The sequence below is a fragment of the Montipora foliosa genome, chromosome 6, assembly GCF_036669935.1.
Source record: "Montipora foliosa isolate CH-2021 chromosome 6, ASM3666993v2, whole genome shotgun sequence".
Classification (NCBI taxonomy): Eukaryota; Metazoa; Cnidaria; class Anthozoa; order Scleractinia; family Acroporidae; genus Montipora; species Montipora foliosa.
Window position 1 is genome coordinate 62099039 of NC_090874.1, and position 27948 is coordinate 62126986.

Consider the following 27948-nt stretch of genomic DNA (forward strand, 5'->3'; position numbering starts at 1 on the left):
AACCAGCATTTGCTCAGTTGCTATATGTCAGTAAATAACGTTACTTACTTACTTACTTACTTACTTACTTACTTACTTACTTACGCATCTCGACGCTTCATAGAAAAGTGCTTGAAATGACAAGGTATTCTGCTGTTTTTTCTGATCGCAAGTCATTTAATTTTACAGGATAATCTCCCGCGAGGATCTTCGAAATGTGTTTTTATTTCTCGCGCAAAATTGTTCTATTTTTTTCTGCTTAACGATATTTGCTCATATATGGAAGAAGACGCTCTTAATTCCCGGATAACAACAACCGCAAAGGTGGGTAATGTGAAGTGGGTGAGCGGGACACAGGGACCTGGTATCCTGTGTTTTTCTGGTATACGTAAAGCGACAGTTTCACGGTTTTGCTCATGTCCAAGCTTTAGCGCTAGCAGTTGTAAAGTTTACGGTTTCTTACTGAACCAGATAATGTTAATTAAACACAGAGAGTATTAAAGCAAATACAATGAATGACTAAGCCCAAATTTGGTGGAAGACACTGCGGGTTTACACAGAAAATATCGAATTTAGTTTTGATCTCGAATTTATTGTATGGATCGAAAGTTTATTCGACGCACGAGTTGTCATAACGCACGAGTAATCTATTCGCATGCAGTAGGTTCATAACACAAAGGAAATGATTACAAAGGTATTCCAATGAGTAATCCCCATTACTATGGGATTGTTTCCGTTTCCTGCATCAGTGCTTTCGATTGGTTGAATAACAATGGAATTAAATGGGCTGACGTGACAGTTTGCCCATGCGCAGAGACGTGAAACTCTCCCTTTAACTGTTTAGATTGAATCATGTGATCGTTAGCCCTACTAATGGAAATGGGCCCACACAAAGACAGAGAAAAACTCTGGCAAAGGTGGGAATTGAACTCACGACCTTCGGGTTAGATCACGGCTGCTCTACCGACTGAGCTACAAGGTCAGGCGGGAGCAGGCCGTGGGAACTAACGATGTAAAAGTTATCGTGAGTTCCCACGGCCTGCTGCACCTATAGTTGAACTTGAAAACCTAGGTGTTCTAGTAGCTCAAGGGGTAGAGCTTGCTGCCAAGGACTCTGATGTTTTAGTTGCCCTTTTCGTCCATCGCCAAGCAACTAATTCCCCAACTTAACTCGTTTCATTCACCACTGAGTCCTTTCACGGGAACACGTTCGCCTAACAAATCGACCTGCTCGCAACTCACCCCCGGAGTGACTTCATAGCTTAGCAGGGGCGGATCTAGGAGAGATGACCTGCGACTTTCTAATACAACTGGTATTCTGAAGAAAAAAACATCACCCGTGGGGGGAGGGGGGGGGGAGGGGTGAGGTGGGGCCAGTCAGCTATGCCATTCCTTAGTGGTGCATCCCATCCTAAAAAACATCCTAGATACGCCCCTGGATTGCATCGGTATCGCAGACGTCTTGGGTTCGAATCCCGTTGGAGCCACCTGAATTTTTCAGGTTTCTATAAGGAACAAAATTGCTTAAATTGTCCAGATAAGTGCGAAGATCACTTCTCTCCTTCGTTGAACTCGTTTCGGTAGGAAAAAGAGATCATCCAAACCAGCCTCTATCTCCACTAATTCCTTGAGTCAACCATTTGTTTTTGGGAAGAGGTCTTTCCCGCCAAAAGTTCCACTTTTCCCGTGACGCTGAGATGGCTCTGTTTCGATTGGCTTTTACAACAGTGGGCGTGCTGAATCTCTCAAGGGAGGCGTTCTATAAATAAATCTATTCGGAAAAGGCTTAAAACTCCTAGGCCACGTATGGAGGCTCCCCTTGACAAGCTCCTAAATAATGCATTTGTACACTGTATTTGATTACTGGGATTCTAAATTTGGGGTCAACCTTCAATATACCAGGCTAAAGAACAGCTGTGCTTCGGTGGAGTCCCTTAGGACCAGATCGCCCAAGGCAACAGCGAGCACAGGGAAACCAAGGGACCTAACCAAGGACCCCAACAATAGGACATGTGGAACAATGGCACAAAGAGGTACGAGAAATACATCCGCGTTCGCAAGCCCCTACAGATCTTAAAACCAACCATTACACACAAACTTGACACCTCGTAGATTTTATGACAGTACATCATCTTTTCAGTCCTTAAATACTACAGCAATCTTATGCGGAATATGGTTCGTTATTTACTAATCGATCTATTTACTTGACTGACATATGACGTCACAATACACAGAATTCGGTCCCAAACGCTACAAGATATTTATAGATGTTATTTACACATGACAATTGTACAATTATTGAGTTCATTTGTCTTGTTCGACACATATAAGAGCCCTTTCTGTACATATGTACACGATACAAGACTTTGCTGTGACTTACGCAAACGATTGCGTGACAACATAAATGATTACAAGTAAAGCTATGATCCTCGCAGTTATGGACGTAATTTTAGCAATTGCGTAGAGAAGCCAGACGAATTCAAGACTTCAACGGGGTTTGAACCCATGACCTCGCGATAACGGTGCGACGCGAGGTCACGGGTTCAAACCCCGTTGAACTCCTGAATTTTTCTGGCTTCTCCACGCAAATTGCTAAAATTACGTCCATAACTGCGAGGATCATAGCTTTACTTGATTTCACATCCGCAGTTCAGAATACGATTTATTTCATATATCATTTCGTTCATAAATGATAGCGTTACACCTAAATACTCTAAACAAACTGAATGTCTGATGTATCAGACGATAGTCCAGTCACTGGCAATCACTAAAGGCGTCACTCCTATACGATCCTGTACCCAGTCTTCCTTCTCCAAACGTTGAATCCTACAGCTAAGCCCGTTATCGGCTGGGAGGGTACACGAGGCAGTGGAAAGCGTTACAATTGAATGTGGAGCGACGTTCGAATCAGTTTACGAGCTGGCTCTGGGGGTGTTTACATGACACCAGGAAGAACTCATACAGGCATGAGTTGGTATCGGCCTCCGTAAATTTCTTCTTCTGCGTTTACAGGAGACCGGCCTGACAATGAACTCATACCGGTATGACTTCGTCTCGGTTGCTGGACCGAGACGAGAAACTCTCATACCGGTCTGAGTTCGTACCAGTCTCATGTAAATGACAACAAATCTCAGACCGGGTCGAGAAATTTCAAGCCTGTATGCTTTTGGGTCAGCGACACATTTATTACACAAAATATATCATTTCGTTTCGAAACCAGGCACCAAGCATTTCGTCCCGGTTTCATGTAAACGGCTGCAAAAAATTCATACCGGTACAAGTTTATACCGGTCTGAGTTCGTCCTGGTCTCATGTAAATACCCCCTAAGTCAAAGCGAATTTAATTGAGTACGTCTAATAACTGCGCCATGTTCAAACCCAGCCTTTAGAAATACTTTTGTGTTAGCCAATAAAGTACTGATTCGGTATTCACGTGAACCAAGCAACGAAAGTAGAATCAAAATTGCTTCCAAAGGTCTTACTTATCTTCAAATAACACTTGTTTCATAGAAAGGAGTGCGCTAAGGGATTGCCACTAACCAGTTTTTTGACACAGATATATATAAACGGCGAGATCCACCGTAGTTTTTCATTAAATTCACTTGAGTTGTAATTTCAAATATATATTTTCCATGGTTTGCGTTAACAATGCAGCATCTCATTAGTTAATTGATTATTATGTTCAAAAACTTAACTTTTTAAAGCTGTCCAAATACCGTCACTTTACTGTAGTTCTTTTAAAAAAACAAGTGTTTAAAGGAAACTTCACCCGAAAGTTGTCATGCGTATTTTCGCATATGCTTGGAAGTGAAAATATCGATGAGTTGAATTCTCGCTCTTGATCACTCTTGTCTATAGAATTACATAGGCGCTTGAAGTAATTAATTGGACTTTTTCGTGACAAAGGAACCACTCCACTTATTCGATACGACTGTACGTAAAATACTATTTTACAACTTACGAGAAAATAAATTATACCTTCTCACTAGGGACTATGGCAGAAAAGATAATTAATGTTTAATAGGAGGTTTTCACGTAAAGTCATCACGGCCATGCTAGTGGACGAAAACAGAAGATCTCTCATGATCTTCTTATGGTCGTCCACCAGAAGTCGTAAATTTCCCTATTGTTAATGGTGTCCCTAGAGGTTGGTTGAAAACATCCTATTGACATCATTTGTAACGAAGTATTCGTCCTCTCGCTAATGTCGTTTCTTGGCCACTCAAATTTTGTTGAAAGGAAGATTTTAAGTCTCTTAAAAATGAGACCTATGTTTTCTCGTTAGGCAGGTTATTAGCATAGTTAATTACATGCCTTTGAGCGGCATTTGGTATAAATAAGCACGAGTACACTTTTCCGACTCAAAATTGAACGAGCTTGCAGAGCGAGTGCAATTTGTAGTCTGAAAATTGTTAATTGCTTATTAATTTTATCGCAAATTACACGAGAAATCATGTAATTAATTATTTCATAATAGACATGAAAAATACTCTATTCTGATTGGCTAAGGGAAATGCAGTTTTCAGGTTAGCAGAAAGGAGGTAATTCACTGCAAAAAAAGAAGGAATAAACCAAGCATTCTGATTGGTCAATGAGCAAACACAGCCAGAGATAGCCAATCAAATGCGTGCCCTGGATGGTGCAACTTACCGCGCAATTTTTGCGTGAGATGGATGCCTTGTTTCTGCTTAACCAACCCGAATTTTTCATGTATATTATTAAGAAATGACACGATTTTTCTCGTGCAATTTGGAATAAATAAGCACTTGTAAATTTCTTCAAAGACTACAAAATTGCACTCGCCCGTGTTTGCCTTTGAAAACTTAGCTCGTGCTTATTAATTCCAAACTGCACTCGAAATCGTGAGATTACCTATACAAACAGGACTGCGTAATTTTTTCATGTATATTATTTGACAACAAACACAACGGTAAAGCCTGGTTTTCACTAGCGACGCAATGCACAAGTGCAAGCACAAGAGAGTTCGTGTCAAGTGAAAACGAACCACAATGCAAAGACGAGCGCGCGACGCAGAGACAAAGTTTCACTTGTTCCATGTTCTCTCTTACAACGCAACGCTGCGAGTGGAAACTGGAACGGAACTTTTTCATTGGACAAACATCACAGCTTGCGTTGTGCTTGCCTTACGTCCCGTTTCACACAACGCATTGCCTTACGTCCCGTTTCACACAACGAAAGCACAACGCACAAGGAAAAGGAAAAAAATGATCCTAGCGCTTGTGCTTGGGTCAGGCCCATTTTCACGGTGAAATAAGCTTGCGTCGCTCGTGAAAACCAGGCTTAAGTTTTTATGCGTAACTTCATACCGTGAAGGGGCTCAAAAAGAATTTTCATCCTGGAAAAAAAACCTGAATATTGTTGTTACAACATGTAAAAAAAAAAAACTCGCTTGCAAGTAATACTGGACTAACCTAATCGAAGAATACCATTTTCAGGAAAGTGTTTTTATTTTTTCGCCACTGATAAGTATAGGTAATCACATGAGGTCGAGTACTATTAAGGATTAGTTGCACGAGAGGTTTGGAAATTTTCCAAAATTGCCCGAGTCGCGAAGCGACGAGGGCAATTTGGAAATTTTTCAAAACACAAGTGCAATTAATCCTTAATAGTACTCGACCTCATGCGATTACTTGTTTATCAATAAAGGGCAACATTACTCTTGATTACCAAAAATGCCCTCGATTAAGAAAAAAATATCCTCTGTCTCAGCCAATCAGCGCTCAGTAATTTTGCCCTTTATTGATAAAAAAATTATCGACCTTTTTCCTCCCGGCTGAAAAACCTGAAAATACAAATTATAATTGTGGTGACAATACAGGGCTATCAATAATTACATACTAGAAAATTATAACCACAACGGTAACTCTCTATTTGCAAATACCATGATACAACCCATATTGCTAACAATAAGCGTTGCGTGACGGCCTATGTAACATGGAGGGCTAATCTCCAGTTGACTCGTTTGAACACTGAAAGTGTACAGAAAACAGTGCCGCAATATTTATTGACATTGCGCCATACCTGTCTCCCAAAGAGATGATTCAGTGATTATTTACAGTAATTTACACAAACTGGCACCAACCGAGGCAAACGTACACTTGACGTTCAAGACCTGATCACTTGTGTGGCAAAAATGATTGATCATTTTGCTTGCGTGACTCTGCTGCCGTGTTTCCTAACTCGGAACTGTTCTCCTCCTCAACAATGGTCTCATTTTTCAGCGACGTTTCTATCATGATCAATTCCTCGTCGGACCCCTCCAGGTCTTTGTCTACGCTTTCTTCGCATTCAACTTTCTGTGCTTTTCGCTTGTCTCTCTCTTCTAGTTTGATCACTTCCAGCCACATTTTATAATTGTTCTCAATGTTCGTTGTTAGATCGCTCGTGATCTTAGCTCGCTGTCGACGTCGAGCCTTTTTCGATTTTCTTCGTTCGCCTTCGGGTTTTCGCATCCCTTCTTCGGTAGAGTCTTCGTCGTCGCTTTCCAAGTCCGAACTACTTTCCTCCTCCTCGACCCAGTGTCCGGGAAGGAGTCCTGCGTTGGCGTAAGCGTTGTAGAGTGGAGCGACCAAATGATTGATAAAGGACTCCTGCAATTGCGCTACATGTGGCTGATCACGGTTCATATAAGGCGATATTGGCATACCGCGGGTTAATTCGTCATCTCCCTGCAAGCAAAGCAAAACAGTCAAGGGATATTGAAAACGCTGTGTAGATATTACGTGCTACAGGTCAGGATCCCGAAATTACTATATTATTGGGAGTTTAACTATTGAAGATATAAAAATACAAATATAATTAAACCCTACATGGTTTTTACCCCGATCGAGCACTAACTATGGTTGTTCCATTACCCATAAATATGGTACCAAAGGAAGCCAATGGCGCCCCATTTGTTACCTGCCACTCTGTCAGTGTTGCTTGTTCTCCGAAACTGGTACAAGGATCACATGGAAACCGCTTTACCAGCAATACACTTCGAATCACCTGAGGAGCCTCTTTAAAATGACGTTTTGCGCTTAAGTAATTATTTCGTGATTATTCCAATACGTGATTATTCCAATATGGGAGGCGCGGTGGCCTCATGGTCAGTGTGCTCGACTCCGGATCGAGTGATCCGGGTTCGGGTCCTGGCCGGGGACATTGTGTTGTGTTATTGGGCAAGACACTTTACTCTCACGGTGCCTCTCTCCACTCAGGTGTATAATTCATTTAAATGGGTACCGGCGAATCTAATGCTGGCGGAAACCCTGCGATGGACTAGTATCCCATTCAGGGGGGAGTAGAAATACTCCTAGTCGCTTCATGCTACAGAAACCGGAGATAAGCGCCGGCCTGATGGGCCTTCTAGGCTCGTAAGCAGACTTTACCTACCTACTATTCCAATATGTTCACATTAACGAAAACATAAAGACTGAAAGATTGCCTCTTGTGTGCTCAATTTGTCGTCAAAACCTTAAATTTGCTAACTTCACGTTGAAGTTTTGCCGAGGATGGACTAGGAGTGTATTTAAATGCATATCGTAAGAGCAATCAGTACAGTTTTTGCCTAATTCACCCTACTGCTCTTTGTGGCATTGCCAAAGCTTTCGGCCGTGTAATTTGACAAAGACCATCAGCAAATTATCGTCGGCCGGGTGTCATTTCAAAGGTACTAATTTCTGATCCACCCACGTGCACATCACCTGTTCATAGAATTCCTCAACAATTCTCTCTGTCCAGCGAGTATGCAGGTCCCTTCGTTTACTGGGCCCTGAAATGTCCGCCATCTTAATGCAGATTTGCAAGGTTAGGAGACGATCAGCCTCTTGTGTCCAGTCCACCCCGCCACCTTCATTTATCTGGAAATTAACCACGACTGGTCAGCTTTTTAATAACTTGACATGACGTTCGCGCGCTTTTTAAACAGCGAAAAAAAGGGGCTCAGTACGCAGCTATTACAGCGGCTCTCGGGATTGGCTTAGAAAACAATGCACCAAAACAAACTAACCCTAACCAATCAAAGATGAACCCTAACCCTGAAAAAACAATGGAGATGCGTCCTAAAGGGATCCAATGAAATTAGAGGTTGGAAAGAGCTGCGTCCTATTATCTCAAGAAAGGACGAGTCTCTTCGCGTTGCTTGTGCACATACTTGCAAACGAAAACTAGGCTTAACTTTCCAGAAATTGCCTATGTTTTAAAAATCATAAAACCGATCGATGTCTTTTCAGAAATTGCTGCTCGCGTGCGCGCTGTCAGTACATGCTTTTCGCTTTTTTCCACTGAATGAAATTAGTGAATTGCTTCACGTTGGTTTGGAACGGTCATTTTCACAACTAAAAAATGTGCTAGGAATCCGCGCTTCGCATAAAAATAACTTTTTAAGTTTCCTGGCAGCATTGTGAGTGCATTACGTTTCTAGTTAAAAAAAATTATCTTTAAGGAAATTCTTGGGTTGCACGTGACGTCACAAAAAAATAAAGTAAAAAACTAAAGAGCCTTTTGAGTTTTTATCTTGATCAGCTACAAGAGGTTTTAAAAATATATCTGTTTGCATGTTTTCAGCTCGGTACTGTGCTTCGTTTCGAAAATAGAGCAGTTTGAATTTCTGAGTTTTTCACAGTGCGTGACATGTTGACAGCTTTCGAGAAACATGCCAGTTGCATAAAAACATCGATCTCCCTCGTGTTTTTGTTCTAAACAGCCAAAATACTAGGAGACGTGTCTATACGCTCTGACGAAGAACGTCAGCTTTTAGAATCTCTGTACGGTGGCCAAATTACATTATCAACTCCGTTGATGAAACTAAATATTTGTATACTACTTCCCCACCGACGCAGCACCACAGTTTCTTTAGAAACTACCCCCTTCATTCTATACGAATGTTTGCTAGCCCATTATACGGCAAAGTGTTAAAGACAGCCAAACTAAATTCCAGATGTTTCTACAGGTTTCCAGCCGCCATGTTGGTATACCTCAGCAGGACACCAACAAGGCGCCTCCATACTTAACTCTACAAATTTGAGTAATAAATTTCGTCGAATAACTCAAGTACGGAATATCGGACAGCCCTGAGACTTGGACCCGTTGCTTATTTATTCCCCTTCTATAACATTTCCATTTCTTGACTCAATTTCTCAAATGGTAAGCGATTTATGTTTTCACTTGCGTGACGTGCAACACAAGAATAGATCATTTGAACTGAGGCCCCGTCCACACGAACGCAAAGTATCCGTTTTCGCAGCGTTTTCAACTGTCCACGCTACAACGCTCAAAAAGGGTGAATGACGTGCTGTGTCGTAGGTTGAACAATATGCGCATGCTCGACAGAGACACGACGGCGATATTTTGGACATGTTTCCTGTGTGGACAGGGCCTCAGGCCTTCTCCTTAACGCTCGAATGTGGAACATCAAGGCTTGCTAAATACCAACAGTGAGAATCATTAGTTTTTCGAACACCGGTCATCTGGTCTCTACCTTTGCGTTAAACTCGGACAGCAAATCAAAATGTCTCTTCAGGTCCGTGGCCAAGATCGCTTCAATAGCAAGAAACCGAAATCGCTTGAATTCCACCGGTTCCATCTCGCACAGGAAATTATACTTTGGATCTGACATGAGCAGAGTAAAGGCGGCAGCCGCATGGTGGTTTTCCAACACAGATCTGTCGTTGTAAAGTAAGGCCTAAAAAAAAAGGAAGGAAATATTGCATTATGGAAAAGCCAGAGGGCGGTTTGTTTGATTCGCGACTCTTGGGGATATACCAAACTTTAAGATCACGTTGTATAATTGGCCGAAAGCTACAGCTTTCAACCAAACAACCAAAATCGATTAATTTAATCGTGTCAGAACGCATTTTTAAGGACTTAAGTAATGGTCCGGCTAAGAAGCAGGCAGAAAAACAATAGCCCGCGGCAATAGCGTCGGTTAGTTAAAATGTGCCAACATTTTTAATCAAATTAAGTTCGGCTGTTCCCATTGGTGTAAGCAGCTAAAAGCGCGAAATTTGAATTTCAATGAAAAATATAATCGACTTGCCGTCTAAAAAATTAGATTCTGTTTCGTAGAACAAATCATTATGCCTTCAAAAACTATGTTTGTAAATATCGTCAAGATTCTATGCGCCATTTGCCGATTGGCGAATGGCGCATAGAACAATGCCCAAATTTGGCCGAGAGACAGAGATCAAGGGCATGGGGAAGAAGAAATCCAAAAAAGGCTCTTTTTTCATTTTTTTCTCATCTTTTTTCGACATTTTCCGATATTAGCCAATCAGATGCCTCGATTGGAGCAGCAGCTTCTAAGTACTTTTGCCGCTGGGCTGCCTGCTTCTTAGCCGGACCATTACTTAAAGATCCACGACGGCGACCTGGACGAAAACGTCACCTCAAAATACAACTTCGCACCATTAAAAGTCTTAAGGGATTATTCCATCTTGTTAACGTCGAGCACAGTGGGCGAAGTGTCCTAAAAATAAATTGGGTACGAACGATTTCAGGGTACAAAGTTAAAACAGGAAATAAAAGGTTCAAAAACTATATGCTCACGTTGTCGTCAAAACCTAAACTTTAGTGATTTCGGATCTTTAGGACGTTTAAGCAACCACGACGGCTACGGCGACGAAACGTCACTTCAAAATATGACTTTGAGCTATCTTAAGGGGGGTGGCTCTTAACTACCAAACCGTTGCTATGGACCCCTTCAAATAGTCATTTCTCGAATTCCTTTCACTCTACAGTTATCATTTTCTGTCAAGTGTGTTCTATTCAGCTATTATATACTTCGATTGACCAAAAAAATGACTTGGTCAGTGATTTTGTTCGAATAATCACCTTTATAGTAATATCAAGTGAAGCTATTTGATCCTCGCAGTTATGAACGCAATTTTTGCAATTGTGTAAAGAAGCCTGAAAAATTCAGGACTTCAACGGGGTTTGAACCCGTGACCTCGCGTGACCGTTGAAGTCCTGAATTTTTCAGGCTTCTTTACGCAATTGCAAAAATTGCGTTCACAACTGCGAGGATCAAAGTTTCACTTGATTTCATATCCGCAGTTCATATATAATCCATTTCATACATCATTTCATCGTTGGTTCATTCCTCACGGGAACATTAGAACCCACAAATGACCAGCTCCCAACGTCCGTGGCTTTATAGCTCAGTTGGTTAGAGCGTCGCACCGGTATTGCGAGGTCACGGGTTCAAACCCCGTTGAAGTCCTGAAATTTTCAGGCTTCTTTACGCAATTGCAAAAATTGCGTTCATAACTGCGAGGATCATAGCTTCACTTGATTTCATACCCGTAGTTCATATATGATCCATTTCATACATCATTTCATCGTTTATAGTAATAAAGGGCAAAAACATCACTGCGCTTCAGATTTGGCTACAAGTACAACTGCGGCGTGATTTAAACAACTACTTTTTCACAAAAAATAAAGCTCTTTTGTACTTTTGCAAGCAATAAATGAAATTGGACTTCATTGAATGTAAACAGTCTAAACTTGAAAGTGCACACCCGCAGTCAATCCTAAACTCCTTTTCGTGGTGAAATCTGAAGGTTGATAATCGCCCTGCGCAACAAGCAATTTAAATTTCGTACGTTTCTTTGCCGTTTTTTTTCACAACGACGACGTGAAATGACGAAATTTCAGGTTATGTAGAGGAGGAGTGCATCCGAAATTGGTATATTTTCTCGTAACTCCCACACCGTTCATGAAAGCTTATTTTTTTGATAATTTCTTCGCAATTTCAGTGCATTTTGGAATAACCACAAAAAGATTAGAATATGGCGAAGAACAACTTGGCATAATGACAACGAAAAAGTTAAGGTCACTTATATTTTCAGAACATGTTAAGAGTAGCCGTCGTTCTTGGTTGCGCGTCTTCTGGACGCTGCTTCCCGATTTTATGAATTGAGGCCAAGCCTTGAGTATGATGGGCGCTTGAACGCTCACAGACAACACAGGCATCATTTATATGTATTGAACCGACCTTTTCAAAAGTGCGGCTCGGCCTGTTCGTTATCTGTCGGTAGTCTGTCGGTCTTGTGTCGGCCACCTGTAGGTGGCGGGGAGCAGTTCTTCAAAATGACTCGAGCTTGTTATCGGAAGGTAATTGGTTCCATACGTGCAATAAACCTTTGGATTTCATGTTTTGCCAGCCTTCCCACATCATGAACAAAGAAATGCATCTCCTAAGTAAAAACTTACTTGTTGTGACAGAGTGGCCACAAGAAATGCGTTTGTCCTTCCTGGGTGGTCATAATCGTGCATGGTAGCTGCAGTGTAAAGAGCAAGCAATTCTAACTGTGGAATGGCGTTCATTAACACACCATAATCACCGTTATTTGTTTTCGGTCGACCTCCGCCATTAAGGCCACTGTCTGAATCAGAACCACTGTCATTTGTCAGTTTGGAGTTTAACGGACAGAAGCCAGGAATATTTGACGTAGTCATGAAGAAGACGCCGTGGAGAACATCTGATGCATGAATACTGTTGTGATCTAAAGAACGAAGGTAGGGATTAAATCACAAGGGAACCTCCTCTCCGAATAATGAATAATTTTAAAACGAACAAAATAATGTTTGCAATCAAATTTGTTCAACCATTTTCTCCAACACATGTGTGGATCGAAAAAAACGAACTTAAGAATAACTTATTTTCACTTTCAAATTTCCTGGGCGCCGCCAACTTGAATAATTATTACGTGTTACGGTTTCCCTTTCTCACCTTATTCCAAAATGGCCGCTGATTTATGCGGATACAAATTGGCCCTTGTTGCCTCGTTCAAGATGAAGAATTTTAAGCTTAAGAACGAGGCATCAAGGGCTAATTTGAATAAAAACAAAAGAATATTTAAATGGCGGCCATTTTGGAATAAGGTGTATTGTTTTCACATAGGGAGCTTTTGTTTTGAAACAACAGGGCAACCACGACACGTCACAATTATCAAGATAACAGCCCCCGGGAAATTTGAAAACCAAAACAAGGGTTTTTGAATTCGTTTCTTTTGGATACAAACGCTTTCACTGGAAAAATGTTCGAACAATTTTGAAAATAAACATTACGTTTTGTGGTTTAAAGTTACTTTCTTGTTTAACCCTTCAGGAGCTACAGGCGGCAACCAACACGACTTTGAACAAATGATTTCTAAAACACGACAAGCGACCAGAATGCCGCAAAACTTTGCCGCTAGAAACACCAAATGAAAAAAAAAGAGACAGTAAACGCAGATTCTGTGTACGCAAATCATAATACTGTTGGCTACGGCACGACTGTTACAAAGAAGAAGTACCAAAGGAAACACTGAAACAATGACTTAACTCAGAAATAACGAGATGGTAACAGAAAAGATTCTAAGCAACCAGCAGCTGTATCCTAGATTTGGAAGTATTTTAGCATTGCAAAGAAGTTTACCAATGCGAATTTTCACTGAGAAAACAAGGGCAAAATATTTTTGCAACAGGCTAAACGTTTTCTCAGTCTTGATAACAAAAAGAACTTGATATAAAATAATAATACTTACATGGAATATCATGGTAGCCTCTTTCAAGGGCAAAGAAAAAATTTAAGAATTTTGCCATGGGAATTTTAAATGCCTCAAAAAGGCCTGTTTTCATAAATACTCTGTAGGTTACCTATAAAAAGAATACACAGGTTCATCGTTTAGCGTTTTGTTGCACCACAAAATGATGAAAGCAGCATAACGAAAGATAACCTTATCCCTTGAAGAACACTTTAACCCACATGGAAAACCTTGATTAAGAACATAAATTGGAAAATAACAATTTAAATGATAACTTGGCGCTGGGTCGAGAACCAGCAGGAACCTGGCCAACTTACAACAACAACTAGGTTGGGAATCCTGTCAAATTCTGTCAAATTGGTGAGAGGCAAGTGGTCATCTTATAACCATGTCAAAACCTACAAACTCGCTCGAAGGGCTAACAACAAAAGGGCCAACGCTCAAAATGTCAGCTCAAAAACCTTTCTAATGGTACCCTGCGGGCAGTTGGTTTCTTCTACGCTTCCCGAGAGAGAAACCACTGCGAGCAACCGTTTGATTTTCCTATGGAGGTATATCTGTGATAAAATTCAATGATCAGTATTTGAAAGAAAATCCAAAGATGAATGGCAACAAGCGGATTAGCGGATTCTGCAAATGGCCATCACGGAATGAGGCATAACGCAAACAGCCATAACGCAAAAAGGCATAATGAAGAGGCATAACGCAAAGAAGCATGACGAAAAAAGGCATAACGCAGAAAAGCATAACGCAAAAGGTATAACGCAAAATAGCCATAACGAAGAGGCATACCGCAAAGTCCATTGGAAGAATGGAGACTAGCTGTGTACTCCGTAAATAACTTCAGCTCTAAAAAAAAGTAAGTCGATTGCTCAAGGGAAAGGACATATAATAGCTATCGCACTTTTTCTTCCTGTCTACGTTATGCCTCAGCGTTATGGCTCTGCGTTATGCTTTTTGCGCTTTGGCCATTTGCGTTATGCGTCTTTGCGTGATGCCTATTTGCGTTATGCCTATTCTCGTTATGGCTATTTGCGTGATGGCTGTTTGCGTTATGGCTATTTACGTTATGCCTTTTTGCGTTATGCCTCCTTATGTTATGGCTATTTGCGTTATGCCGCTTTGCGTTATGGCTTTTTGCGTTATGCCTTTTTGCGTTATGCCTCTTTCCATGATGGCCATTTGCAGAATCGGCTTGTTGCCATTCAGCTTTGGATCGATGCATTCATGATTTGGACGATTTTATTTCAATAATGATCATTAAATTTTGTCATAGATATACCTCCATATTTTCCATCGAGCATGTGCGAAGTACGTCACGCCCCACGTGATGCATTTACATCAGTTCGTATATGGATCAATACACAGCAGGCTCGCCCAAACGCAGTAGTCGCGTAGCTGAACGTATGGAGGTTATTTCCGAAAGTAAAACTAAAAGCATACATTCAAAGACTGCATGTGTCAACTGTTTTCACAAAGTCAGTGGTGTTGAAACAATCACAGAATAACAATTTCTAATATCACTTATCAGCACTATAAAATGGATTAGTAAACAATATTGCTTGCTTTCTGAGGGAAGGGCTGTGTGGTTTAGAAATATGTGCAAGATCTATTCAGTTTTCGTTTGTTTTTAGCTATTGCCGATTAAGTTAACTTTTCACAATCTTTTTTTAACTGAAATTCCATCAGTTATGGAAGTTGCACATAATGCATCTCCCATGTGCTTCCTATGTAAATAGAGGTTTTGCATGGCAGGAACAATCGATTCTTTTTCCTATGGGAACAAATGTTCTTTCTAATGCAAAACATTTTCATTGTTCCTGCCATGCAACATGGCTGCCGTGAAAAACCTCTATACGTCTTGGAATTTGTAGCATAGTTGTTGGTTCAATGACTGTCCACAAATTTTAACTTGTTTCTATAACGTAAGCAACCAGCAGCTGTATCCTAGATTTGGAAGTATTTTAGCATTGCAAAGAAGTTTACCAATGCGAATTTTCACTGAGAAAACAAGGGCAAAATATTTTTGCAACAGGCTAAACGTTTTCTCAGTCTTGATAACAAAAAGAACTTGATATAAAATAATAATACTTACATGGAATATCATGGTAGCCTCTTTCAAGGGAAAAGAAAAAATTTAAGAATTTTGCCATGGGAATTTTAAATGCCTCAAAAAGGCCTGTTTTCATAAATACTCTGTAGGTTACCTTTTCACAATCTTTTTTTAACTGAAATTCCATCAGTTATGGAAGTTGCACATAATGCATCTCCCATGTGCTTCCTATGTAAATAGAGGTTTTGCATGGCAGGAACAATCGATTCTTTTTCCTATGGGAACAAATGTTCTTTCTAATGCAAAACATTTTCATTGTTCCTGCCATGCAACATGGCTGCCGTGAAAAACCTCTATACGTCTTGGAATTTGTAGCATAGTTGTTGGTTCAATGACTGTCCACAAATTTTAACTTGTTTCTATAACGTAAGCAACCAGCAGCTGTATCCTAGATTTGGAAGTATTTTAGCATTGCAAAGAAGTTTACAAATTTTAACTTGTTTCTATAACGTAAATTTTAAAATTTATTCCGTCTGCCACAGCGGGTATCATTATGTGATCAGCCCATGTTCCTTGCATAGACAACACTGTTAAAATATTTTAGCCATGGCTATGACCCTCTTGGGAAGCTGTCTTGGAAGTAATGAACGCCTGCAGCTCTTATTTCTAAATGACGATCAGCATCAGTACTGTACAACTGATATGATACGGAATTAAAGAAGCAATTAATTACAACACTGGCCGCCACCAACAGCTTAAGGTCTCAAACAATGCAAGCACAGTCTAGAGTTCACTCAACAGGTTATCAGACCCACCACATATTAATTACTGCTCTAGGGCCTGAGTATAATTCAACATCTCCAGATAATAAAGTCAAAGTCATACAAATTCTGGGTAACACGAACGCACCGGTAGCTCAGTTGGTTGAGCACCGGGCTGTCACGCGAGAGGTTCGTGAGTTCAACTCCGGCCGGACCAACACTCAGGGTCTTTAAAGAACTGAGGAGAAAGCACTGCCTTTATAATTACATCTGGAAATGGTTACTCTCTCAAGTCCTCTCCGATAAGGACGATAAACCGTAGGCCCCGTCTCACAACCCTTCAATGTTCATAATCCTGTGGGACGTAAAAAGAATCCACACACTTATCGCTAAGAGTAGGGAATGTAGTTCTCGGTGTTGTGGTCTGTCTTCTGTTGAGTATCATGGTTGGGAGGGTAAAAAAGGGGCCACAGTAATTGGCGCAAGCTGTTGTGGCGCTCTACCAGCTTGACTGGCAAAGTTAATAAATTGATGATGATGCTGTTCAGGGTTTTGAATTAGTAATTACTCTTTATATTTTTCGTTCTCCTTTTTCTACGTTTTGTATAACGAATAACTTTTCTCGGGGTTTTCTTCGACACTTTTGCCGATTCAGTCTCTTACTCAGATTGCAAATGTGATAGAATACCAGGTCTACTACATCCTCCATTTTGCACACGTTGAGGAGTCAAATACTGATCAAGCAATTGCACATGACTCACAGATGCAGTGTACAGATTAACGCTGAGTAATCTCGGATTATTGAAGTGCTTTCCACAGTTTCTTTGGAAGCAACTAAAGAAGAAGAGTAGGGAAAGAAACAATCGAATACTAGTAAGCATGTACTTGTTGAGATGAGTAGTACATGTGACAGGACTGAAATACTTTGCCCTTTGCTGGACTCTGAATCATAACCGGGGAGAAAAATTTTAACGCCGTATCCCACAACCGCGCGCGGCCTTGGATGCTATTTCCAAATTCAACATGACAGAGGCGAGGTTATTTCTCGGCGGTTTCTACTTGAATGTTCATTCAGTAACAGGAAATGTGGGAGACACGGAATGATCTGTTGAGTTTTGGCAATGGAAATACTGCAGGAAATTTGGAAACCTAAGGCCGCGCGCGGTTGTGGGATACGGCGTTTAAATTTTCTTCCCAGTCCTCCAAATTACGTCACCAGATCACCTGGAAGTGAGGGCGATCTGTTTTTATTTAAGAAGGTAACTTGTGGTCAAAATAACGAAGAAGCATCGTTTCTCAGGAAACGATACAACGTAAATAGCCCCCCTAAAAGGGCATGAGGTTACTAGTAAAATAGTAAATTTCAGAAAGATTGAAGAAAATAAAAGGGAACCAAATAGCATCACATACTCATCACAATGAAAATTTTCCGAGTTCACTTCAACTTCTATTTCACAGCAAGTTGAAGCACGAATAGTTGGTTTTCAGAGTGACGTCATCTTTTGAATTTTTATTTAATGTCGTTAAAGATGACCTAGAAATCAATCGTTTGTCAGGTTTCAAGTTTCCAGTTCCGAGTTCATGACGTCTTTCGTTTCGAAAATACAGCATTTTGAATTTCCGAATCGTTACCTTGCCTGACACCATGATTACAAACCCATTTTGGTTACAACTATGAATGTCAGCAGGTTGAGCGTTTCAAGTAATTTAGGAGAGGAGAAGTGAACTCCAGATGTTTTCGTTGATAAGCGGTCCCTCTTTGATCGAGACTCCATACAAAACTCAATTAACAGGGGCACCCAACGAGAATATATTTCAAAACCACTCAAACATAGCCTTGTTTACCGTATTTTAGTATTTAAACTGTAGATATAGGCATATTTTTATCCCCTACAAATTTGCTTCTGTTTGGATTTCCTAGCTGAAAGTCTAGTGGTCAGAAAATTATAGGGATGAAAACTTACTTTTTCGAAAATTTTTGCCAGAACAAAGGCTCCCGAAAATTCTAGGTGACCTTTTTAAGGTAAAAATCCGTTAAAAATGGGCAATTATACCATTTTCTAGAAGTTCGAAAATCCTAGGACAGGCAGGCAAGCAATAAATTTTACAACAAATGTTCCGAAAATTCTAGATCTCAAGTCGTCTTCCGAACAGATATTGTCCGAAAATTGACGTTGGGTGCCCGTGAATTAAGTTGCGTGAAACGCTTGGACAAATAACTCAGAACCGATGTACCGCACAGACAGGTCTGAGACTCGAAGATGTGGTTTATGAAAAACATTCCAAGTTCTTGGCTTTTTTTCATCCAGCGGTTTCACATTTATTTTTTTGGTTGCGTGACAGTAAAAACGATCTATTGCTGTGGTTATTAGTTCTACTTTTCATGTAAATAATTAAGCAATAGACCCCACGAGTTTCTTTTGTTTATAGACTGATAAACCACGCGGGATGTTGGAAGAGCACAAGAAGAATTGTAAATCACGAGCCGCAGGCGACTGTTCTTCCAACATCCCAAGTGGTTTATCATGCCTCCAAAGCACAGAAACTTGTGGTCTGTTGCTTTTATATAATATAATCCGGAGGACGTGCGAAATTTCTATGAGTTTACTGGCGCAATAAGCCATGATGGCTCATTGACCAATCATCGCACTGATTTGGTTATTATATAAAGTGCAATAATATACATGTATATCAGAGAGACTTGCGAATCAAGAAATTCAGCTTGACAATTAACGTAAAACATACTTTACGATGAAACACTGAAATTGATTGAACGCAGCTGGTACCACACGGTATACGTTCATTGCAGCTCTTGAAACTGTAGAAATGGACGTTTTGCTATATTATCTCTCTCACAGAAATATCTGAAAATGGCTTCTGACAATACTTTGTAATGAAATGCTTGAAACAGGAGTGAGAGCTGTGCCCAAATCTAAGTTCAGCTGTGTAAAGAAGTATTGAAAACATACGAGGGACTCACTTTCAGAGTGCGTGAGAAATGTCCACGGAAAGCACATGGTTTGAGCTTAAGCAATTATTCCACCCAATGATTGCTCAAAAATGTCCCAATCTTAACTTACTTCTTACTTTCTTACTTAACAGAGGCGACAACATTGTGTCATTGTTGCTATAGCAACAGTTGACAAAACATCCTGGAACATTATTTTGTGTTTGGGTTTGAATTCACGTAATTAACAGTTTCTTTCAGCGATGGTAATGAACTAGTAACTGGCTCTTTCGGATATCCATGGAGGAAAGGAGAGAAAAATAATACCACAATGGATAAGTAAATGCTTTCCAGTCCTCAGCACAATCCATCACACTACAGCATTACTGGTACTTTTAAATTTACAACACATATCAATTTTGACACACTTTGAGAAGCTAGTTATGCAGTTCCAAAAATCAGCGACTTGCCACAAATCTTATGGAAAAGGCATTGTTGTAACAAAAGCAATTAAAACCAGCAAAAGTGTTATCCTACCTGAGTCAAGATATTTCCATGGTCACTTGCATCAAATATTGGGAAATTCCAATCTGAAATTTGATCTAAAAGCTTATCAAGTTCTTTCGACTTGGAAAGCACTTTTGCATCTTCAGGTAAATTGCATTCCTTTTCCAAATCCTTTGTAGTTTGGTTCATGTTATTTTCCTCTCTGGTTGATGAAGAATTATGATGACACTCACAACTACAAGGCACAGATTCGTCCTTTTTGTCACTATTTTTGTCCTCTGGCTCATGCTCAGCTTGTTCCAGAGCATCTTTAACAAGCTGAGTTTCCTCCCTGCTAAGTCTTCTAAATACATTTGAAGTTGCAAACATTCTGTCTGGTGATTTTCTCATCATATTTGGAGGGGGTACAGGAGATGAACTCCCCCTGTCTGGAGACCGTCGTGGACTGAGCGGTGAGCCAGATGGTGCCATTTCTGGCGATAATTTTTGTATCATATTTTGAGAACTTTGAGCAGGAATACTGCCGCTGAAGCACGTAGGTCTGTGTTTGGCAATAGTCTCTTGAGGGCCATTTTTTGTACTTGTAATAGCACCCTCGGCCAAGGGTGATTTCTGAGGACTTTTATTAGCAGTAATAGTATTTGAATTATTGTGCTCAGTGAAAGTCACAACTGGAGTATTTCGCCCAACTGTAACGTCAGGATCAAGAGTTGGCATGCCAGTTGCCGAGGTTGTTGTTGTCCATGTGCTTGACATGCGCCTTCCTGTTGTATTCAGAGAACGCCGGATTCTCTGAAGTTGCAGAAGAGCAAACAAAGGAAAAAGTCAGAATAATAGGCTTGCTGTTTGTACTACCTACTTTGAACCCCTTCTACACACGAAGAATATTATTGATCATAATTAATAACACTTCAACCATCAAACCAAGGATGTGCTCAAATCCAGAGGGCTTGTAATACTCCTGTCAGGGTTTGTTAAAAATATTTTAGGATTTACAATTTACGATTTACGAGAGGCTCCAACACTTGGCTAAGTAGCCTGACTTCTGGCTGTTATACACAATTGTGGTCTCATTCACACAGAAGCCCTTCAAGCTAAACCTGCCAAGCCGACCACAAGCTGGAAAGGTCAGACCACAACACTGGGAACTCCGTTCCCTACTCTTTTCAAATAGTGTGTGGGATCTTTAACGTCCCACAGAGTTAATGAACAAGGGCTGTGAGACGGGACCTCCGGCTTACCGTCCTTATACAAGAAGACTTGAAAGTCTAACCATTTGCAGATGTAGTTACAAAGGCAGAACTTTCTCCTCAGTGATTTAAAGACCCTGAGTGTGGGTCCAGCTGGAGTTGAACTCACGACCTCCTGCATGACAGCCCGGTGCTCAACCAACTGAGCCACCGGTGCACCACCAGGAAAACACAGGATTTCAGGGGATCTCTGTCAAAGCTAGTATGACATAAGAATGATGGGTTTAGCTACCTCTGCCAAAGAAGCCTGTTTTTCAAGGTCTGCTGTGGCCATTATTAGCTTAGATGACCAAAATCAAACATGATCCTTTGACAGTTGTTCAACCACCAAAACCACGTAGATCAGGAGAACAAAATTTATTTAAGGTGTCAAGTAATGTAACTAAGAAGTCTGCCATCACAAGATAACATTATTATTGTTAGTTCAGGGTCAGCTCACCCACTGCTCTCTTAAAAAAGCAATTAAAAGTTATAATTTACCCCAACCATTGGCAATGGCAAATCGTCTTTCAAATCTGGCTGATCTTTCACTTTGTCCTCCTGATGCTCATCACGAAACTTCTCTATGAGAGGAGTCATTGGAGACACAAAAGGACGTTGTCCCACATGAAATGCAGTGGGAGGTGCTATCATGGTGCTTATTATCTTGAGAGTGCTTGCTACATTTGGGGGCAAATTGGAATCGGCCAGCAAGTCTGATATCATCCCATGAGCCTCCCCTAAAGTTGTGCAGTCCACAGTGCCCTGCAATGAATAAAGAAACGATCAAAATGGCAATGCGGTCCCACAAATGATTGCTCAATCTCCTCGTAACTCTGCAATACTCCAATACACTTGAAAACAAAATATTCCAATTTTCAACAGCAAAATACATAAAATATCTATAACCACAAATACTTGATAAGCCTTTGAAATAAAATGGTGTAGGTATTAGAATATTTGTCTTGTATTAAGGTGTGATGTAGTAGTTGTAATGTCTGTATTTATTAAAATAAGCTTTAAAAAAATAACTCCCCTTCACTTTACCGAAATTTGGCAGCAGTTGTCGTCGACCAGGCTCACACAGTGGAGAGGTCAGAGAAAAGGCATTTCCCTATTACGATTCCCATCATTTCAAGTTTGTGTGCTAAATTTTTCCTCGACGAACGAAAAACATTTTCTGTGGAAAGGGACTTCAACGAATTACCATACAGAATATTCAGCTATGTCAGTTACAGCATCTGCAGTAGTTGTTAGCATTCTCTGGGGAAGGCTTCATTCCTTTACAGTTTTTGGGACTTTCTGCTTCGAGCAATATGAAATAAACAACGCGTGGCTTCCTGATTGGCTAATTTTCGACAGCTCTCTTAGCGTGAGATCAGGAGGCGGCATTCAAAATTCAGAGGGATGCATGCAGGCTCTCCTTCTCTCCCACTGCAGAGAGAGAGGCCTCCCCCTAGGCTAGGATAAGGAAACAATACAGTACAATAACTTAAATCAAAAGCACTATGGTGTTCAGGACCATTACAAACTATAAAATCTATTACAAAACAGCATGGAATGTTAATTAAACCTCTAGTAATATATTAATTTGAAGTATTTCTGAAACCAATTTTAAGAACATTTTAAGAACACTTTCAAGATGATTCGTCGCTAAGTATCCCTCAAATAAGAACAAGATCAGCCTTAAACCTGAAAAAAGTGTTCTTATATGGAGGTTATTACTGTATGCAGCTCTAACAGTACACAATATTGTTTTGGTACCATATATCATTATAGTGCCATGGTAGATGTCTTAGGTAACTAGCCACCTGAGAAAACATGTGGCTACTAACAAAATACTAAACCCAGAAAGATTGAAGAAAATAAAAGAGAATTGAGAAAAATTGGCTTCACGGCTGACATGTTGATCATTTTCAAGTTCCCTTACAACTTCTTTTTCACCACAATTTTAAGCATGCACTCCGAGTGTCTGACAGCTTTCTAATACAAAAGTTCACTGAAGTTAACTCCTCGCCGGCAGGGTTAGTATCTGGATGGGAGACCTTAGAAGTATACCACTTTGTGCCAGAAACACAGGACCAAAAAAATTCAATTTAAAGCTCAAATTGTGAACTAAGCAAGGAACAGATTTAGTTCGCCTGCTTTCTGCAAAACAAATATTGATGCAAAAGTAAATAAATATTGATACACAGCGTTTAGGAAGTGCAGAAGGAAGTTTTCAGGACGGCCGATTGAGAATAACACATTTTGCCATCAGCAACAAAATTTGCGACATGAAAACAACTGTACAGCAGTTACCATCAGAGAAAAACATTTTGGGAGATTTTTGCTACGTTCAATTTTTCTATTGTACTTTTGGCTGCACAAGTAAATCACAAAATTGAAAGTAACATCGAATTCAGCAGGGGCCGTGGTCAAGTTACTGTTACCTTGCGTGTTTACTCGCAAAACAAGGGTACACCTGTGTAAAAATGATGGCAAGACACCAGGTTTTTGTTTTTGTTAGTTTCGTTTTTTTGTTTAAATGTTGTAAAGCTTGACAAGAAATGTGCGAATTATACACAAAGATCACAATCGCCCAACTCTTGATCGAGGTTTACCATTGTTTCTGCAAAGTCAAATATTTAATCTCCTAGACGAGGTTATTTATCACCAAGGTAATTCCATCATTTTGGAAATAGCAGCTGCTTTATTATTCATCAGCGTCACAAATTCTTGCCGATTTTGGGGCTCATTTTGTTGAAACTCAAGCATGCTTCCAACAGACCTGTTTATTTTTGTGATTTATGCACACCCACTACCACAAAAAGAAATATAGATAATCCCTGTGTTCTTATTTTATCACTTAATTGTGCATGTATTCTCATTTTATATCTTATGTTTATTGCTTAACTCAAAATGGGGCTGCATTTCAGGGATGAAATAAATTATTTACATTTGGCTTTTGCCCTATGAAACCAAATATTTTTAAATTTAACTACCTAACCAGCTAGTAACACCAAAAAATGCAGAACTTGTAGAAGGAAAATAAAGACTTCAAAAGTCACTGAATATTCAGTGATGTAACAGTGATTAAAGCAGGTATAAAAATCACTTGAATGTGACTGCAAATCATGTGGTTCTTAATCAATGCCCAAAGAAATTCTAAGCCTACTAAGTAAAAAACATGGTTTTGTGTTACATTACAAAAGCGACAGTCTATTGGGGTTCAATGCTGCAAATATCTGGAGACATTATTGAAAGGAAAAAATAATAAAAAACAACAGCCACAAGCAAACCGTACTTAACACAGTTATTTCATGTCAGTGAAAATCAAGGAATTATTGGATTTCAAATCATTTTGGAGTAGCAAACACAAAACATGTTTTCTAAAAAACGTAAAAGTAACTTGGTGGAGACAGGAATTACATTAAGTGTATTACACTGATCAGGACAATAATATTAACAGTGACAAGATTCCTTTATCTCTCTCAGCATGAACACAAAGTGTTAACAATCTGAATCAAAACCAGAGAAAGCCAGGATGAAAGAAAGTTTGATTTCATTTTTGATATGGATTTAGTACTTCCCCATTTCAATTTGATGGCACGATGTGTTGGTGTGATACATCTGCTGGATGCCAGCTGCTTTTCATTTACAGCTAAAAGCACTGAAGGCTGCAGTACCTACAATGCTGTGCATGTCAGTAATTTTCAAGAAATTATTAGAAAATGCCCCCAGGGTTGAAGGCAATGTGATCTGATTTATATACAAAAAAAATATTTTAAACTGCCTGATAAACAATGCATTCCAAAAGCTCTTGTCCCCCATTCCCTCAATCCTTTAAGGCAACAAGTAATGACTTTCAGATCAATATATTTATGTAGAGATTAATTTACATAAGCAAGTTCTGAAAGTAAACAATGAGAAGGTTTGGATTATAAATTGAACTTGACTGTGGCACAAATGGTGATAAATCCCTCCTCTCTTCATGACACACAAAACTATGACCACTTGAACATGAGATAACCCACAAGATTTGGCTTACTTAATAACATTGCACAGATGTTATTACTACTCACAAACTGGGATATTTTAGATTCACATATTTATTTGTTTACTTCTTTGTTCATTTAGTAATTTATGTATTTATTTAGTTATTTGCTAATAGTCAATGTGATTATTACACAAGAGTTTTGAAATATTTACTTGGTTTAGACGTAAATTGAAAAATTAACCTCAACACAATCACTTAGCTCCTTAAAATGAAATACCAGAAATCTCAGTTGTTATCCTTTACACAAGAACTGTGCGCAATAAGAAAACGTTTCTCACTGCAAAGTAATCACAAGGAAGGTTAACTGGCAACAACGCGTCCAATTCGTAATTAAGTTCTCAAAAAGTGCCATTGAAGACACAAAATCAATAATTACTGTTGAGGCTTTCAATAAGGATTTTTTTATCACAACCGCGTAAAACCTCAGCCGTGCTGAACTTCCACTTCCATCTTTTCAATGTTTTATCAAAATTAGCTGGGTGAAATATTAGCTTTGATCTGACAAAGTAAATCTAGCCTCTGACTTACAAGAAATGGACAGTTGTTGTTTACCGTCTATTACTTCACCAGCCGTACAACGAGATTTAACGAACATGTAGAGAGCTTAAAAGATAATACCCTGCCGTCTACAATAAACCACAGAAGATCGCCCCTTTGAAAAGAAATCAACTTTACATTGCTGAAGAATAATTTAGTCCCAGTTTCAATAATAAAAAAAAACAGATGCGAAGGCCACAGCACTACGACTTTCACATTTCGGCTTGAGCATAGAGAGAGATTGGGAATAATTTCCATAACAAATGTCGACGAACCAACAATGCAATAATATATTGCACAACAAGAAATTGGTCAATATTGCAGGTGATTCCAAATAGCCTGCCTGGCTGCGTTACTAAGATTAGGGAAGGAAGAGAAATTCTGTCCTTTTATTCATATACATGTGAAATTTTGTCCGCAACCACCACGAAACATATCGAATTTCCCGGCAGATTGTACATTAAACATATTCAAGTTCAGAAAGACGATGACCCGATATTCTGAATGATTTCCATAATAGCGCTTATGAAAGTTTAATGCCTGTTCGAATGTACAACGCTTACATTGGGTTTCCTCCCAGCCGCTTGTTCGAACACTTCATCGCATTGAAAAGAACAACATTGAAATGAATCAGAGGGCGCAGGTCGCCTTTGATCAAATCTTTAAAACACGAACACCAGTTCGTTCGTAAAAATACAAACAGAAGGTACATTGTAAACAGCATTACAATAAATGTAGGGAAAAAAGGTAAATGGACGTCTTGTGTCTCAGTGATCATCTATTGTGAAATTGCACAAAATCTCGACGCCAAATCCGTTCTCGACCAAAACCTCAATTTGACAGGTCAAAGACCCTGGCTAGTTAAAAAATGCTCTTGGAAGCCCATTAATATAGAGATCGTAATCTATAGCTAAGGAAATAAACGTCGCATCGCTATAGGTCCCTCACCTTTGGTTGAGTTCCAAGCGCTGGAAGTGAGGGTCTTCTTCGACTATTTAAGCTGCTAGTGGAAGAAACACTTGACGTTCTTCTCCTTATTAAAGGCGCTTTGCTCTGAATGGATTCAACTGAAGTTGCCGTAAAACATGCTTGAATGTTTCTCGATAATATCAGCCCACTGAACGCTGAAAAATACGCCAGAAATGGCCGCAAAAAAGACGGAATATCGCGAAGGGTTATCCAGCATGACATTCGGGCAGTTGTCAAAAGTAACAACGCTATACTTGTGGGAAGAACTTTGAGTTTTGAAAATACAACTGTTACTAGACCAGCCATAACTAAAGTAAAGAGGAAGGTAGTTCTTAAGAAATCCGATCCACCGAGGATAACTTGTGTACAAAGCTCTCCCAGCAGACAAACAGGGAACACAGCATAGGAGAGCTGGCTCTTGCAGTATTTATGAATTAGAAGTTCGGCCCAATAAAAGACACAAACCAAGCAAACAAGCGGTAAAAAAACTGTAAAAATCCGCTGAACCACAGAGCAAATTCCGTGAAGTCTCCCCTCTGGCACTGAAGCGAAGACGAGCCAAAGCAGACACAGTAAGATAAACCCATTGCCAGATTCCACCGGCCCAATCCTCACCTTGCCATTCAAAAATGTCCAAGAAGTAAACTGTGGTTTGTCAACCGAAGCGACCGATGTCGTTATATATCCATTGTAGTTTTCCTTCTCTTTGTCTTTATGCTGAGGTTCTCTGAGAAGATTAAGCTCACCTGGAGGAGCCATATCAATTTATCCCATTCATGGAATTTACCAGTTACACAAAAGCCAAATTTCAAAGCATCCTATATAAGTCCACTGTACGTGCCATGGTTCGTTCGTTCGCTTCTTTTGCGAGCAAAAACGTCTCTTTCAGTTCAGGCTAGGAGCGCGTTGCATCCTGGGAATTTCCTTGACCAATCACAGCGTAGTATTTTATCAATTATTGTTGATCATTTGAGAAATTGACGTCATGCCTGTCACGCGAAGGCCGTCTATCCATCGAAAAATATGTCAAATTTTCTAAAGAAAATAAAAAGACCGTTTCCTACGCAAGTGATCTTCCTTTTTAGCTAAATTAAGCCCAGTGTTACGCAAAGCGTTCGTCGAAATGGGGGAGTTATTAATGCAGTTGGAGAGAATAGATTAGGAATTAACATGATAAATTCTCATGCATGCAAAACAGGTCACTGCAAACTGATCACAATGCAATTTGTGTTTTTCAGTACGGCGACAATCGGTCTCCAAGGTGCGAAGCAGCCGCAAAAGGGACAATTCTTTATTGTACAAAGTCTCCCGGCCGATGTACAATTAAAAAAATTCAATCTTCTTTGACAAAAATTAGGGCAACCTAAAAAAATAGATTCTGGTACGTACCCTACAGGA

The 27948-nt window shown here is 39.9% G+C and overlaps 1 protein-coding gene and 1 non-coding gene across 2 annotated transcripts; one reads left to right on the top strand and one right to left on the bottom strand.

Moving 5' to 3' along the window:
* Positions 1-2083: 2083 nt before the first annotated feature.
* Positions 2084-27441, bottom strand: LOC138008067 (cGMP-inhibited 3',5'-cyclic phosphodiesterase 3A-like). Its single transcript, XM_068855256.1, has 8 exons — positions 26530-27441; positions 21507-21770; positions 19807-20568; positions 13509-13620; positions 12193-12485; positions 9461-9664; positions 7686-7841; positions 2084-6668 (listed from the first exon to the last, which is right to left on the bottom strand). The coding sequence occupies exons 1-8, from the start codon at positions 27307-27309 to the stop codon at positions 6117-6119; spliced, it is 3123 nt and encodes a 1040-aa protein (XP_068711357.1). The 5' UTR covers positions 27310-27441; the 3' UTR covers positions 2084-6116.
* Positions 11128-11200, top strand: Trnat-ggu (transfer RNA threonine (anticodon GGU)). Its single transcript has one exon. It is a non-coding gene; the product is annotated as a tRNA-Thr (tRNA).
* Positions 27442-27948: the final 507 nt, after the last annotated feature.

Excerpts from the sequence above, each read along its gene's own strand:
- LOC138008067 (XM_068855256.1), bottom strand. The coding sequence starts at position 27,309 with ATGGCTCCTCCAGGTGAGCTTAATCTTCTCAGAGAACCTCAGCATAAA. Across the intron at positions 21,771-26,529 it reads CGCTTGGAACTCAACCAAAG|GGCACTGTGGACTGCACAAC; the intron begins GTGAGGGACCTA and ends TATTCATTGCAG. Across the intron at positions 13,621-19,806 it reads ATGGAAATATCTTGACTCAG|GTAACCTACAGAGTATTTAT; the intron begins GTAGGATAACAC and ends TTCTTTTTATAG.